This window comes from Rhineura floridana, chromosome 2, assembly GCF_030035675.1.
Source record: "Rhineura floridana isolate rRhiFlo1 chromosome 2, rRhiFlo1.hap2, whole genome shotgun sequence".
NCBI lineage: Eukaryota > Metazoa > Chordata > Lepidosauria > Squamata > Rhineuridae > Rhineura > Rhineura floridana.
Genome location: NC_084481.1, coordinates 216,920,757 through 216,937,361, shown reverse-complemented (window position 1 = coordinate 216,937,361; position 16,605 = coordinate 216,920,757). Strand labels below are relative to the sequence as shown.

The window sequence follows — 16,605 nt, the reverse complement described above, 5'->3', positions numbered from 1 at the left end:
TTGCTTCTCATCATCATTACACACCAGTCAAACATGATATCTTATCTGCTCAGGGTACTTGATTCTGTGCCTGAAGATTGCAGGTCTGAGTGTTACACCTTTGGCCTGGAGACAGCTACCCAGTGTAAAAAGGTACCGGTCTCTACCACTGAGCAAAGCCATAAGTGCAGCGTAGGTGCCACATGTCAAAAAGACACAAGACTCCTGAATATGGCAGCTGCAAAGGGCCAACCAGCGAAAGCTTTCCCTAACCTGTTAAGGTAGATTTGGGGTTTTGCAAAAGACAATCCAGTTCTATTGATGTAAGTGGGAATAACACAGCTTGAATCCAAGTAGCCCATCCACATATGCCAGAATCCAAAGAACATATGTTTGCACTGTGTGGAGAGCATATGGTACTGACTCCCCCCCAGTCAATCTCTTAGTCTTATTCATGATAAAGGTAGACATGAATCCACTCTGAAATGTAAAGTTGCCCATTTGCTACCGGGCTAAGTTCAAGGTTCTAGTTTTGGTGTACACAGCCCTATACAGTTTGGGACCAGGATACCTGAAAGACCGTCTTACCCCTTATATACCCAGTTGATCACTGCGCTCTGCAGGTGAGGGCCTGTTGCAGATACCATCTTATCAGGTTTGTTCTGCACAATATTGGAAAGGGACCTTAAGTGTGGCAGCACCTACCCTGTGGAATTCCCTCCCCTTGAATATTAGGCAGGCGCCATCTCTGCTATCTTTTCCATGCCTTTGGAAGACTTTCCTCTTTCAACAAGCCTTTTAAGTTGAGACCTATCCCAGTCTGCGTCTGTGTTGGAATTGCTTTTAATATCTTTTTTAAAAAACAATATGTTTTTTTAAACTCTTTTTAAAAGATGCTTTTAAAGCTTTTAAAAAAATGTTTTTAAAGTTGTTTTGTTTTAATGTATTTTAAAGTCTGTTTTTATGATGTTTTGATGTGTTTTTAGCACTTTTGCTTGCCGCCCTGGGCTCCTGCTGGAAGGGCGGGATATAAATCAAATAATAAATAAATAATAAATAATAAAGTTTAACAAGAGACCAAATTTGCTTTCATTAATGTACATAAGTGTATTTGTATGGGGTAAATGTCAAAAGAGGGCATTAAAAATATTAGAATAACTAAAACTAACTGCTGAAGATCTTACTTTTTCAACACGCCTGTAAGTGCAGATTTTTTATCCCCATCTGTATCTGTATTGGTTCAAACTGTTTTAATTGTTAAATTGCCTCAAGATATTTTATAGGAAGTGAATCATACATTTCTTTTCCAGCAAGCCTTTTAAGTGGAGTTCTTTATCCTAGTCTGCATTTGTACTGGAACTATTTTTAGCTGTGTTTATTGTATAGATTTTTTTAAATTAAGTTCGTACTGTTTTTAATAATTATTTTATGAAGTTAATATTTTATATACAGAACTGTTTAATTTTTTTTACACTTTTCTTGTTTTATAGTTGGAAATTGTTTTTTAATTGCATGCAATTGTTGATAATTGTATATTTAATTGTTGTAATCCACCCTGGGATCTTAAAGTAAAGGGCAGGTAAGAAATCTAATAAATAAAGGAAATAAATAAAATATTTACCAGGTCTTTTCTTTTTCCTCTTTTTCACTTTGATCGGTTTGACAATCAGTTCCTGATTGAAATCTTCAGAGCTGATCACACTGAACCGCTGAAAAGAAGAAAGCTGACAGCCTTTCTGTACCTCGAATGAGGCTTGATCTCTATTGGTCAAGAAACTGCAGCTGCTGTCCACTGAATTCATGGAGCTGCTCCTGCTCCTTGGTTCACTTGCTACTGAGGAGCCTCTTCTTCTTGGGTCAGTGCTCAAGTCCCCTAGTCCATTAAAGCTCTGAGAGCGAATTCTCTCCGTCAGCAGCGCTACTTCCAGGTCAGCTCTAGCTACGGCACCATTTTTATCACCAGGAGTTTGGGACAAAGGGAAGCTATTTGGTTTTTGGTTGGCTTCTGGAGAAGGATCAGATGACACAGACGTAATGACTGAGTGTGGGCTCTGTAGTTTGGGGCTCAAATCGGACAATGGGCTCATCAGTTTTCCATTCATATCTGAAACTGGAACACACAGAATGACATTAGGGGGCAATTAATTGCTCTTAGTTCAGGGCTAAAAAATAAGGGGAACATGATAGCAGCCTAGAAAAGTGTGAATAGGGCTGAAACTGGGTTTCTCTCTCTCTCCATTTCTTGTAATATTAGAAATTGGGGTCACTTAGTGAAATTCATGAATGGTAGATTCAAAAAAGACAGAACACATAATTAATCCAGAGAACTGCCTGTTGCAAGACATAACAATGGGTGCTAGCTCAGACAGAATTGTTCACAGTATTTGAAATGCAGCCACACTGTAGATTTATAACACATCATTATGATATCAGCAGTTTTATTTTCAATACCTTTCCTAATGATCCTTAAGCATGGAATTTGCCTTTTTCATAGCTGCTGCACACTGGGTCAACATATTCATTGAGCTATCCACTACTACCAAAATCTTGTTCCTGGTCAGTCATCACCAGTTCAGACCCCATGACCGTATACAATGCATGAAATTAAGATGTTTTTGCTCCAATATGCATAACTTTACACTTGTTTACATTGAATTGCATTTGCCATTTTAATGCCCATTCACTCAGTTTAGAGAGGTCCTTTTGGAGTGCTTCACAATCCCTTTTTTTTAAAACCACTCTGAACAATTCAATATCATCAGCAAACGTAGCCACCTCACTGCTCACCCCTAACTCTAGATTGTTTATGAACAAGTTAAAAAACACAGGTCCCAATACCGATCCTTGGAGGACTCCACTTAATGCGTTCCTTCACCGGGAGAACTGTCTACTTACTCTCTCTGCTTCCAACTACTTAACCCATTCCTGATCTACAAGAGGATCTCACCAATCAAGCAGGGTTCTCAAGTTTGCATAATATTCAAAGAAAAAGGTACTCTGATGCATGTTTTTTCAAGATAGATTGATCTTGAAAAACACATGCATCAAATTACCTTTTCCAAAGTACAGTAACAAGAAATAATTGAAGTAAAGCGATACCAGGGAAGCATCAATATCTCACTAGAAGAATACAAAGTTTTCTCAAGGGCCACAGAATCTGACAAAAAGGTCAGATAAATCTGAAACATGTTGTACTACCTGATTTTTTTTAAAAAAAGCTGTGCCTTACTAAAAGCCATTCTGCAAGGATTAATTCATTGTGACACATGAGAGCAATCTTGCCTGACTACCAAGCAGTGAACAAAGCCATTTCCACATTGCCATAAGGCTGGTTCGAAAGCTTTGTTTCAATGGGAATTATGCCCATTTGTCAATAGGTATCTGGCTGTTGAGAGAGACTTGTGAGCGGTTGAAAGTTGTTTATATTCTTGGCTCCCAAATGTATCCTGATATGCTACATCAGGTTAATTAGGACAGCATCCTGTCTTATGACATTTTACCATCAAGATAGTCCCAGTATTTGCCCCCAAGCACCTGGTTATAGCCTTCCAACAGATAACCTGTTACTAGACAAGATGGCCCTAAATATGATCAATAGACCTACTGTTACATGGGTGAGACAGTCAACTGAATCCACTCAAAGAAAACAGGAATGCTCACCACCCCAACACTTCACATTTGCTATAAAGCTTAGTACGTTTGTGGATGCAAACCTATTGACACCAATCCTTCTGGTCTGCTCGAGATTCTAATGATATCTCTGTCTCCCTTTAAGAGAAAAATTTCAGTTTCTGTACAAGACACAGACACAATATCGCCAGATCCTTCCAAACTTCCAATCATGGTCTGCGAAAACAAGAAAAGATAAAAAATAAGCTACGAACGTGCCAAGAAGCATTTTAGGATGCAAACACCACTTCAGAGGTCTGATTGTATTTTTGGCAAGCAACCATTATAAAGTCAAATCAAGGCGCCAAACAACAGTCCTGAAAGAAGGAAAGCACTAATGTAGGCTTGGGGAAGAGAATGATTCATGTAAAACTTGGCTAAGAACAGAGAATAGAAATGGGTTATAAATATTTTAGAAATTTAGCTCTGTTGTGACAATTCACTCTTGGCCAGAGAAATGTAGTGTCAGACTGCATTCACAAACAAATCCAAATCCCAAAATAGCAAAAAACTAGCAGGAACAACTAATGAAGGAAGTCTGATACGATAAATGGAAAGGGGGAAAAATACACTGAGTGTGGTGGAAATTCAGACATGCAAGTAGAGATGTGAAGGCCTGGGGAAAAAAAATTCAGGAAAAAACAAACAGGTTTTCTTTATTTTTCCCCCCAAGGCTTTTTGTTTGTTTTTCTGAAAAATTGAAAATCTTTGAAGCTTGTTTCAATATGGACAAACCCTTGATTTTTAGAAGTGCATGATAAATATGATGACAAATATGAAAAATCAGAAGAAGCAGAAATTGGTAGTGATAGCTCAGAAAATGAGGCTGATTAAATTTCATGTAGTATTCATTGAGTCTTGGTGTGCCCCTCCCTCGCTTTCTCAGTTCTTTTTATGGAAATGAAATGTTTTATGACTGCGACGGACTGGAGGACACATAATAACCTTCAGAAGGCACAATAATTCTCTTTTTTTCTTACTATAACGTTGATGGTTTCTCCTGTTTTTATTGTTTTTGCTGGCTTCGCATAAACAGGCAAAATAAAAAAGATGGTAGGTTCAGTAGACTAACAGCTCCATTTGTAACAAAATAAAATAAAACTTAAAAAGTAAATTCAATTTGTATTTATTGTCTGACTAAACTGTACTTTCAATATACATTTAATATAATATTTTAAAGACAGAATGTGGAAGTGTGAGTGTGTGTAATTCCAACCCTGGCCTTAGCTCTTGGCATGCTGTAGGTCAGTGATTCTCAAACGGTGCGCCCTAAGAGGTGGCTAGGTGTGCCTCAAATATGATGAAAGTATATTTTAAAAATGAGAAGAAACCCATTTGTATAGGGTAAGTAATAGTTTTCTATAGTTTATTTTTATTCATAGTTTAAAATATATTAATATATTTTTAATTTTGTACACGAAGTGCGCCAGAAATGTTTTATATGTTTTACAGTGCGCCGCGAACCAAAAAAGATTGAGAACCACTGCTGTATGCAGTGGTCTTTAAACTGTTCTGGAAACTCCTCGGGCTCTTGGGAAGCTTATCAGGAGTTCCTCAGTGAGATCAGTAACGGCGGTCCAGCTTCTCTGAAATACAGGATGCCCATCACTGCACAAACATGCAACTGCTGAAGAGTATTGGGGGTGCTTTCTGGTATCATTTTGAGCACATGCTCTAGAATCTCTCTGCAATATGTGGCGGTTCTACGGCAGACATGTCAATATGGAAAGTGTCTCACTGCTTTATCATAAGCAATTATACGCATCGAAAGCATGTTAAGATAGAAACATAGGAAGTTGCCGTATAGAGAGTTAGACCATTTGTACATCTCGCTCAGTGACTTACAGCAGCTCTTTAGGACCTTTCCCATCACCAGTTACATGATCCTTTGAACTGGAGATATCAGGGACTGAACCTGAGACCTACTGTATACAAAACATGTGCTGTACCACTGAGCTGTGGTCCAAAAGACTGAGATGCAGAAATAGTCAAAGCCAAAACCTTTGTGCAGATCAGATGGTTTTAACAGTAGTCTTTATATTAATATCATGTAACTGTTCCAGGAGAAAAGGCCACCAATGTGTCTGCTTAAAATGCTGTAGCAGAAACACAGCAGTTGGTTTGACTCACCTGGTTTACCGTGTCTATTAAATAGATGCTATATTCATTCCAGCTCAGCACCCATCCTTCCTGGAAAAAACAGGAAATGAGTCCAAGCTGCCTGTCTGGGAAATTATAGCTGCTCTTGCTAAAGGGTTCCACTCGGGGATATAATTCAAAAGGCTTCATTCCAGCAGGAAATACATCTTTCAAAATAAATGTGGCCTGGACAGTCCCATGAACATCTGATTTCCAAAGACGAATCCCAGGCCTTGCAGCAAACAGCATTAGACCACTTTGCTTACACAGTCCAGGTATAAAACACGCTCCAAGTTTACCGGCACTAAAAAAAGCAAAAGAACGATCAGACTAAATCATTGTATTTAGGGGCAGGGTGAGGTGGGTGGGAAGACCACCAAGGCTAAAACTATTTAGTCTCTAAGTTCAAATGGATAAAACTTTGCTAAACAACCTTTGCAAGTGAAAACATGGTTCTTACAAGTAAATAATTGTAGCATATTTATAATTACTGATTTGCAATACATGAGAATGAAGAATATGGGGTGGGAACCAAAGGGCTCTGCATGGTCCACCATGCATACTCCAGAGATTTTTTCCATTTCCCTGTTCCTGCTGCAGCCCTTTGTGTCCCCATAAAAGCTGTTCTGGGAGTGGGGTCAAGAGATTTTCCAGAGCAAAGTACAATGCAGCAATGGGAACAACTGACAACACCACTGTGTGCACATGGGAAAGCACTGACTCTAGCGAGCTAAATTCAGGGTTCTGGTGTACAAAGCCCTGTACAGCTTGGGACCAGGATACCTGAAAGATCATCTTACCCCTTATATACCCAGCCGATCACTAAGCTCTGCAGGTGAGGGCCTCCTGCAGATACCATCTTATCAGGAGGTCTGTGGACCTTTAGTGTAGTGGCACCTACCCTTTGGAACTCCCTCCCCTTAAATATTAGACAGGCGCTATCTTTTTGGCATCTACTGAAGACATTCATCTTTCAACATGCCTTTTAAGTAGAGACCTTATCCCAGCCTGCTGGAATTGCTTAAGATGTTTTTAAAGCCTTTTTAAAAAAAAGATATTTTTGAAGATGTTTTGTTTTAAGATGTTTTTAAAGATGTTTTGTTGTAATATATTTTAATGTCTGTTTTTATGATGTTTTATATTGTTTTTAGTGTTTTTGTTTGCCGCCCTGGGCTCCTATTGGGAGGAAAAAAATGAAATGGAGACTGCCTTTAAGTCGATTCTGACTTGTGGCGACCCTATGAATAGGGTTTTCATGGTAAGCGGTATTCAGAGTGAGTTTACCATTGCCTCCCTCTGAGGCTGTGAGGCAGTGACTGGCCCAAAATGGTGTACAAGATAAAAACTGAACACACAAACACAAAGAAATCAATTGAACAAACTCTAAAAGCAATAAAACCATCTAGCAGTAAGCTATTTGCTTGCACCAAAATTTAGCAGGTTTACTTTTTTCTGGGTTGGGTTCCAACTTGCTTGACAGATTTTTCTTCAGTATAAAACAGTAGACTTCGCTGTAAAGTGGAGACCAGCAACACTTTCTGGCTATAATCTAGCTGCACAACTGAAGATGGCTCTTCCAGTACCAAACTGGAGTTGCAAAGACCCTGGAAAGACAAAGTGAATATAGAATTCTATAATTTTTCAAGTTACACTGTCTAAACTTGCTGTGCTAACTTGTGTTAAAGCTGATTTACCTAGCCCTTGACCATCTGATAGGCATCCACTAGAATTTGTATCAAAGAGTTCGTGTCACATCATTTTGGAGTGTTCTGTCTTCCTTGAGAGATTTCTCCAAGTGAAAATCTCAAGTCTGAAAGCTGGACAACGTTCAAGGCCACCACCTGACTCCATGACTGAGCAGCAATGTGAACTTAGGTCTTACAAATCAAACACCACCACTTACAGGGACCTGAGTAAATAAAAGCTTTGGGGGAAACATAACAACTACAAATTGTGATGGGGGAGAGGGCACAAAGAATCCCTCAATAAATGCCATCTCACTGAAGTGCGATCAGCAGCCAGAATTTGTACACAACTGCTCCTTTGCATATGTACTTATGGCATGCTAGTGCCATCATCCCTACATCTATATCTTAACTACTTGCCTCCAATCTTAATCTATAGGGAAAGTTTTGATATCTGTTTTGAATATCTGTGTCCCGGGTATCAAGTCTGGAAACCAACGTTCTGGGCAGACAGCTACTGACCTGATCTAAATCCAAAGCAGAATAAACTATTTTCCCCTTGTCATCTCCAGAGAACAATTTCATTCCGTTGGGACTCCATGCCAAGGCTGTGATGCTATTTTTGTGGACACCAGACACGTTAAACCTCCGAAGCTGCAAAGAAAAGACACCCAGTGAACTTACAAGAGAGACCAAGGGGAGGACCTGCAGCGAGTTCACTCACTGGTCTAGCTTTCCCAATGTCATGCCTCTCTGTTAGTGATGCTACTTCATTTTAATACGCCGTGTGCTTCCAGACCAATCTGCTGTGTAAGCAGGGATGTAACAAGAAACAAAAAGCCCGAATATGACACTATAACATATTCACAAGGTGTTTTATTAAGTACAGATTTTCCTGGCTGTCGTAATAAAGAGACACAGGAAGCTGCCTTATACCAAGTTGGACCTTTGCTCGATACTGGTCTACACTGGCTGGCAGTAGCTCTTCAGCGTTTCAGACAAGGGGACATCCCCAGCTCTACCTGGAGATGCCAGGGATTGAACCTTCTGCATACACAGCAGATGCTCTGCCACTGAGCTACAGTGGAATTGCACAATTCATGTGAAAAGCGCAAGTTTTCGCCTAGTTTGGCTCTTACTTGTTTGTTTCTCCCAGGCAACGAAGAGACAAGTTGAAAAATAGCAATCTTGCCCGAAGCTGTTCCAACAGCAACAAGATCATCAAAGCAGCTCAAGAGTTTCACAACAGTAATAGACTCATTTTTCCCCTGGTACAAGAAACACAAAATGACAATTGTAAATCAAGAACGCAATTTATTTGTTGCAGCTGTAACAAAAAACAAGATACCTGAAGGGGAGTTTCACCCCACATTTGCCTTCCCTCACCACTCGCTGACCTTGAGATCCAGAAAGGCAGATTTGCTCTGTGTTTTCCCACCATTTAAGTTCAAGCATGCAGGGACCAGGATCAGAGCCTTCCACATGATCCGGCCTGTGGAACCTGCAGCCTGAGAAGGCTCAGATGGGAGGTCTTTGGATGCTTTCCAGCGCTGGCTGAACTGAGGCTGAAAAGGGAGTGTTCCAGGGGAGTGGCGGGGACTCACCTCTATTCCAAACTCCATTCAGCTTGGTTATGTGATCGGGCAATCCAGCAGAAGTTACACTGCCAAAAAGGGTGGTATAAGTCAAACGCATTTTAAAAGCTTGTTTTCCCTCTGCTAGGCTCTGGTTGGCTCAGCTGGCAGTAGCCCCGTTCTTGAATGGAGTTTAGAACAGGGGTAAATTACACTGGCATAATTTACCCTAGTATAAGTAACACTGGCTTATTATAGTCTGGCTTGCACTGCCCGTCATTTGTTTTTCAAACACTGTCTTTTTTGGTGCCGCTTTTGGCATTTTTGGTAAGTTTTACAGATGAATTATGATAGCGTTGGTTATTGTTTCAAATACAATATTATTATTATAACATTACTACTGAACATCTTGATATATTGCTATTTGACTCTGCAATGTATTACCTTATTATTGTTATTACTAGAGGCCTTTTTATTAATAGTTGTAGAAATGTTATGATATGTAATACGGATTATCGTATACCATTTCTGAGGTGTCCCATCTTTTAGTGTGGCAGCACTTATCCTTTGGAAGTCCCTTCCTGTTGATATTAGACAAGTGCCCTCACTATACTGTTTTAGACGCCTGCTGAAAACTTTTATATTTCATCAAGTTTACCCAAACATATAATTGAGTTATCTATGCTTGTTTTTAAAAAGTTGCTGATTTTATTCATCTCTGATTGATTATGTATATTTGTATTTTTTTAAAACAGTTTTGTGGATTTTAGCCATGTTTTGCTGATAATTTTAGGCACACACCTTAGAGATTTTTGTGACTATGCATATCCCTCTAAGTAAATAAAATGCCAATTATTGTATTATTTAACGTCACATTGATATTATGATTTTGCTATCCTTAGGGTATGAAACTGCTGTTGAACTGTGATATGCCGATGCTGAGGGAGATAAAATAATTAAAGGCCACATACAGTTGGTGACTCTTAACCTAACTTTAGCAGCCTTTCCCCTGCCAAGTGAACTCTGCTGCTTTACATTTCAGCAAATTTCAAGATGCTAACATTGACACAACCCAAGGCAGAGGCCTCAAATGTCCTGAAAAAAATGAAGATGTGCTGTTTAAGTGTTCGTTCTTACCTCAAAATTGTATTTTTTCATCTGGTTCAAATGCCTGCAGTATAAATACAGCATCCCAATACTGCTGCCCACAGCGATGTAGTCCTCATTAGTGTCGAGCGCAGTGAGGTATACCACAATAGAACGAAATCCCTTTTGGATCTTTGTAGGAATGGCATTGAGAAGATAGTACAAGGGGCAGAACTCCTTGAAGGTAAATGATGGAGTCACTGATGCCATGACAAACATCTGTATGTGCTACCTACAGGCTGGAAAAGATAAGCTTCATGTATTCCTGAAGCCCATGAAAACAAGGACAATTTTTGTCAAGTGCTAGCCTTAGCATCCATACAACTGGGAGTACATACAATGCTGGCAAACAAAAGTTTTGGTATTTTTAACTTACTACATCACTGATTTGAAAGTAGCTGGCTGAGCATAATGTTCATATAACATTTTGCATCCCAAAACCTAGAAAAATACGGTGTGGCTTCCTTTTCATGTATGACAAGGAGACTTTTTAACTTAGGAGAAGGAGATGCAAAGTAATTTGTTGCAAATGTTTAATCTAGCTCACCTTCTCCATCATATATATCAGGGTATCCAATGTGGTACCCTCTAGATGTTGTAGACCACTGGTTCCCAAACATTTTTCCCATGGATCACTTAAAGATTTTTTTCTGCCTGTTGTAGCAATCCTAGATGCTGTACAATTTTAATTGCATTTTTGGAATGCAAATTATAATATTATAAAATGCAATATAAGAAATAAAAGAAGCAATAAAAATATACAAATAAAAATCATACAGCATTTAGCACAGCGTATTAGGATTGCATTCTATGGAATACAAATTATAATACTATAAAATACAATATAAAAAAATAAAAGAAGCAATAAAAATACAATTAAACATCAATATGAATATTTAATATGGACATACCACGGACCACCTGAATGAAGCTCACAGACCACTGGCAGCCCATGGACCACAGTTTGGGAAATGCTGATTTATTCTATCTACTACTGGCATACTTCAGTGGTAGCCACGAAGTCTAACATCTACTGTATGTGCACCGTGAAAACCTCTTGGTGCGTTATGAAGTTGCCTTGAGTGTACAAAATAATGCACAACCTGAGTGCAGTTCATGATGAATAAAGACTGCCAGCTGTCATTTACATGCACTTGTACACACAGGGAAACATGGAAGATTCAGCCATAGAATTAGGCCAGCATTAAAAGTCACAGTGACTGTCCTGCCAATTTCAACACCCGGTTCTCATGTGACAGTCATCTTGAGCAACCAAGACTGCATGTACTAAGTTCTGATAATAAAGTGCACTTAAGAGTCTTTAGATCCTTCTGTTTCAGGAGCGAAAAGCTCTTTGGAACTGCTCATGGTAAACAAACACACCAGCTCAATTTATAGGGAACCTATTATAATTAATCGATTGAGCTACCTTATAGCACTTTTGTCAAGACTTCTGAGTTTGCATGAAATGCTCCAAAATACTAAATACTGTTATAATGATAAATATAGGATCATTGTTTAAAAACATAGACACTGAAGTATAAGAAGAGCCATGCTAGGTCAGGCCGAAGGCCCATCTAGCCCAGCACTCCCGTTCGCACAATGGCCAACGAGATATCTACAAGAAGCCTGCTAGCAGGAAATTAGTGTTGTAGCACTCTCCCCATTTGTGATTTCTAGCAACTGATTTTCAGAAGTATACCACCTCTGATAGTGGAGCTGGAATATAGTCATCATAGCTATAATTATTAACACGTTGCGAAGCTGATACGCACCTCTTTTTCCAAAACAGTGTATTGGTAGCAAAAAATACCCGTTTACAGCTAAGGTTACACTAAACTTTACAGGCTTTTTTTCAAAATGGAATATTATACTCATGTCAGAACAAAAGGCAAAGATATAGGGCAGATCCCTGAACCTGAACTAACATTTTCAGGAAGGGATTCTGAGGAACTAAGACAAATAGTGGTAACGAGAGAGGAAGTTCTAAGCTTAATGGACAATATAAAAACTGACAAATCACCGGGCCCGGATGGCATCCACCCGAGAGTTCTCAAAGAACTCAAAGGTGAAATTGCTGATCTGCTAACTAAAATATGTAACTTGTCCCTCGGGTCCTCCTCCGTGCCTGAGGACTGGAAAGTGGCAAATGTAACGCCAATCTTCTAAAAGGGATCCAGAGGGGATCCCGGAAATTACAGGCCAGTTAGCTTAACTTCTGTCCCTGGAAAACTGGTAGAAAGTAGTATTAAAGCTAGATTAACTAAGCACATAGAAGAACAAGCCTTGCTGAAGCAGAGCCAGCATGGCTTCTGCAAGGGAAAGTCCTGTCTCAGTAACCTATTAGAATTCTTTGAGAGTGTCAACAAGCATATAGATAGAGGTGATCCAGTGGACATAGTGTACTTAGACTTTCAAAAAGCGTTTGACAAGGTACCTCACCAAAGACTTCTGTGGAACCTTAGCAGTCATGGAGTAAGAGAAGAGGTCCTCTTGTGGATAAGGAATTGGTTAAGAAGCAGAAAGCAGAGAGTAGGAATAAATGGACAGTTCTCCCAATGGAGGGCTGTAGAAAGTGGAGTCCCTCAAGGATCGGTATTGGGACCTGTACTTTTCAACTTGTTCATTAATGACCTAGAATTAGGAGTGAGCAGTGAAATGGCCAAGTTTGCTGATGACACTAAATTGTTCAGGGTTGTTAAAACAAAAAGGGATTGCGAAGAGCTCCAAAAAGACCTCTCCAAACTGAGTGAATGGGCAGAAAAATGGCAAATGCAATTCAATATAAACAAGTGTAAAATTATGCATATTGGAGCAAAAAATCTTAATTTCACATATACGCTCATGGGGTCTGAACTGGCGGTGACCGACCAGGAGAGAGACCTCGGGGTTGTAGTGGACAGCACGATGAAAATGTCAACCCAGTGTGCGGCAGCTGTGAAAAACGCAAATTCCATGCTAGCGATAATTAGGAAAGGTATTGAAAATAAAACAGCCGATATCATAATGCCGTTGTATAAATCTATGGTGCGGCCGCATTTGGAATACTGTGTACAGTTCTGGTTGCCTCATCTCAAAAAGGATATTATAGAGTTAGAAAAGGTTCAGAAGAGGGCAACCAGAATGATCAAGGGGATGGAGCGACTCCCTTACGAGGAAAGGTTGCAGCATTTGGGGCTTTTTAGTTTAGAGAAAAGGCGGGTCAGAGGAGACATGATAGAAGTGTATAAAATTATGCATGGCATTGAGAAAGTGGATAGAGAAAAGTTCTTCTCCCTCTCTCATAATACTAGAACTCGTGGACATTCAAAGAAGCTGAATGTTGGAAGATTCAGGACAGACAAAAGGAAGTACTTCTTTACTCAGCGCATAGTTAAACTATGGAATTTGCTCCCACAAGATGCAGTAATGGCCACCAGCTTGGACGGCTTTAAAAGAAGATTAGACAAATTCATGGAGGACAGGGCTATCAATGGCTACTAGCCATGATGGCTGTGCTGTGCCACCCTAGTCAGAGGCAGCATGCTTCTGAAAACCAGTTGCCGGAAGCTTCAGGAGGGGAGAGTGTTCTTGCACTCGGGTCCTGCTTGCGGGCTTCCCCCAGGCACCTGGTTGGCCACTGTGAGAACAGGATGCTGGACTAGATGGGCCACTGGCCTGATCCAGCAGGCTCTTCTTATGTTCTTATATGTGCACTCACTCTGCTAGTTTTCCATCAGAGAGTCCTCAGGCTTCAAGGGACCACAAGTTCATCACATCCAATTCCCTACCCTAAGGCAGGATACATCTTTGTTGCAGAAAATACATTAGGAAATTATGGATGTTATCCTCCTGCAGAAGCAACAGTACCTTAAATAAGGAAGCCATGAAATCAGTTCTGAAGTCAGCAGCCTGTGCTTTACCTTCACATCGTTTTGCTTTTTAAACAAACAAACAAAAACCAGGTCACAAGAATTTTTCAAAAGCACAAATTTGTTACAAATAATGGATTTCTCCAAGGAAGAATTCAACAAGCACCAGACAGAATAGAGAAAGAGGTAAACAGCTAAAGTACACAGGGCTAGAAGGCATATGAAGTCTACAGCCAAAAGGAGACCACCACACTCAGTTGTACCAATGGATCTAAAATACATAACCCAGATATTAAGAGGCTTGCTACTTTCCTACCTACAGATGCTTAGGAGGGAGAAGCTTCTCAGAGTATGTGTTTGCCTCAAGACTCAAGCAGCTGATAAGGATGGATACTGCAATATTAATTCAGCAAAGCAAGCAACAGGGATAAGAGTTCCTTAAAAAGATATTCATTCCCCTCCCCAAAACACACACTTTAATCCCTGCTAAAGAAAGCAGCTCTAGTGTTTATTCTTTGTTAAGGACACAGACAGGAAAACATACAGTGCCTTGCAAAAGTAATCAGACCCAACCAATGCTCTCATATTACTGAATTACAAATGGTACATTGTAATTTCATTCTGAAACACTGAAACTTAAAATCAATTATTGAAAGGTGACATTGGTTTTATGTTGGGAAATGTTTGTAAGAAACATAAAAAACTGAAGCATGTCGCTTGCATAAGTATTTATCCCACACACATTAATATTTGGTAGAACCACCTTTTGTTGCCATAACAGCTTTAAGTCTTTTGGGGTAGATATGTACCAGCTTTACACACTGTGTCAGAAGGATTTTGGCCCATTTTCATTGGCAGATTTGCTCCAGGTCATTCAGGTTGGTTGGACGTCGCTTGTGGACCGCAATTTTCAAAGAGCACCACAGATTCTCAAGGGATTGAGATCAGGATTTTGACTGGGCCACTGTAGGACATTCACCTTTTTGTTTTTGAGCCATGCCAATGTTGCTTTGGCCTTGTGCTTGGGATCATTGTCCTACTGAAAAGTGAATTTCCTCCCAAGCTTCAGTTTTGTAGTGAACTGAAGCAGGTTCTCTTGCAGTATTTCCCTGTATTTTGCTCCGTCCATTCTTCCTTCAATTTTAATAAGACGCTCAGTCCCTGCTGATAAGAAGCATTCCCACAGCATGCTGCTGTCACCGCCATACTTCATTGTAGGGATGGTGTGTCTTGAGACATGGGCAGTGTTAGGTTGGCACCACACATCGTGCTTTGAGTTATGCCCAAAAAGTTCTACTTTGGTCTCATCTGACCACAAAACCATTTCCCACATCGCAGCTGGGGCATTCTCATGCTTTCTGGCAAACTCCAGACATGCTTTCAGATGGTACTTTTTGAGTAATGTCTTCTTTTTTGCCACCCTCCCATATAGGCCAGTGCTATGCAGAGCTCTTGATATGGTTGACTGGTGCACCATTACTCTACTCCCAGCCACTGAACTCTGTAGCTCCTTCAAAGTGATTGTTCGCCTCTCTGTGGCTTCTCTCACAAGTCTCCTTCTTGTTTGAGCGCTAAGTTTTGAGCGACAGCCTTTTCTTGGCAATGCCTGGGTGGTGTGATGTAGCTTCCACTTCCTGATTATTGATCCAACTGCACTCACTGGGATACCCAAACACTTGGATATCATTTTGTACCCTTTTCCTAATCTATGTATTTGTATTACATTATCTCTCACTTCTGTGGAATGCTCTTTGGTCTTCATTTTCCTTCAGCTCCACAGCCTGTCCAATGATCCTTCAACAGTGGGGGTTTTATCCTGACAGTGTGACAGCAACTGTAATGGTTCACATGTGGAGGCCAATGGTAAAGTAATTGTGTCCTTGATAGGACAATTTCTTTCATCTGTGTAAACTTGTAGCTTCCACAGCACAGGGGTTGAATATTTATGCAAGCAACATGGTTCAGTTTTTTGTTTCTTACAAACATTTCCCAACATAAACCCAAAGTCCCCTTACAATAATTGATTCTGAGTTTGTGTTTCAAAATAAAATATCACACAGAACAAAATTACAATGTATCATTTGTAATTCAGTAATATGAGAGGATTGGTCAGAGTCGGATTACTTTTGCAAGGCACTGTAAGTCTAGAAGGAAGAAAGAAAAGATTAAAGGGAGAGAGAAATTTTCTTGATGGATTTTTGGTCATCTTTTTCATTGCAGAATGACAATTCTAATCCACGAGTGATAAAGGAAGAATAAGAGAGCGGGTAAATTATTCTACCACCTCCTTCTACAAAACCACACTTTTAATATATTTATTTATAAATATTTGTATACCACTATTTCATTTAAAAAAACATCAAAATGGTTTACAACCGACTTCCGGGAAGGATTGCTTCGCTTGTGCCTGCCTCTGAGACGAGCTCTCGTCTCAGAGGAAGCTTTTTCAGTTTTAAAACCAGTCAAAGGGTTTTTTTTGACTGGTAAAAACTTTCTCCCAGGCAAGGGAGAAACGAAGAGATCATCCACAAGCTTCGTTGTGTTTGTTGGGGGACTTGAATT

At 39.9% G+C, this 16,605-nt stretch overlaps 1 protein-coding gene across 4 annotated transcripts in view; it reads right to left on the bottom strand.

Annotated features, from left to right (window-relative positions):
• TECPR2 (tectonin beta-propeller repeat containing 2) overlaps positions 1-16,605 on the bottom strand; it is a 67,411-nt gene that overhangs the window by 47,812 nt on the left and 2,994 nt on the right. Inside the window, exons 2-9 of one of the 4 annotated variants that reach the window (XM_061612190.1) lie at positions 14,042-14,109; positions 10,184-10,457; positions 8,612-8,740; positions 7,995-8,126; positions 7,234-7,391; positions 5,779-6,091; positions 3,693-3,825; positions 1,601-2,089 (exon numbers count right to left, since the gene is read on the bottom strand). In XM_061612190.1, the coding sequence (XP_061468174.1) occupies positions 1,601-2,089; positions 3,693-3,825; positions 5,779-6,091; positions 7,234-7,391; positions 7,995-8,126; positions 8,612-8,740; positions 10,184-10,411 (1,582 nt within the window). In that variant the 5' untranslated portion in view covers positions 10,412-10,457; positions 14,042-14,109. The remainder of the gene's footprint in view (positions 1-1,600; positions 2,090-3,692; positions 3,826-5,778; positions 6,092-7,233; positions 7,392-7,994; positions 8,127-8,611; positions 8,741-10,183; positions 10,458-14,041; positions 14,110-16,605) is intronic. The other 3 variants (XM_061612193.1, XM_061612192.1, XM_061612191.1) reach the window with 3 other exon arrangements.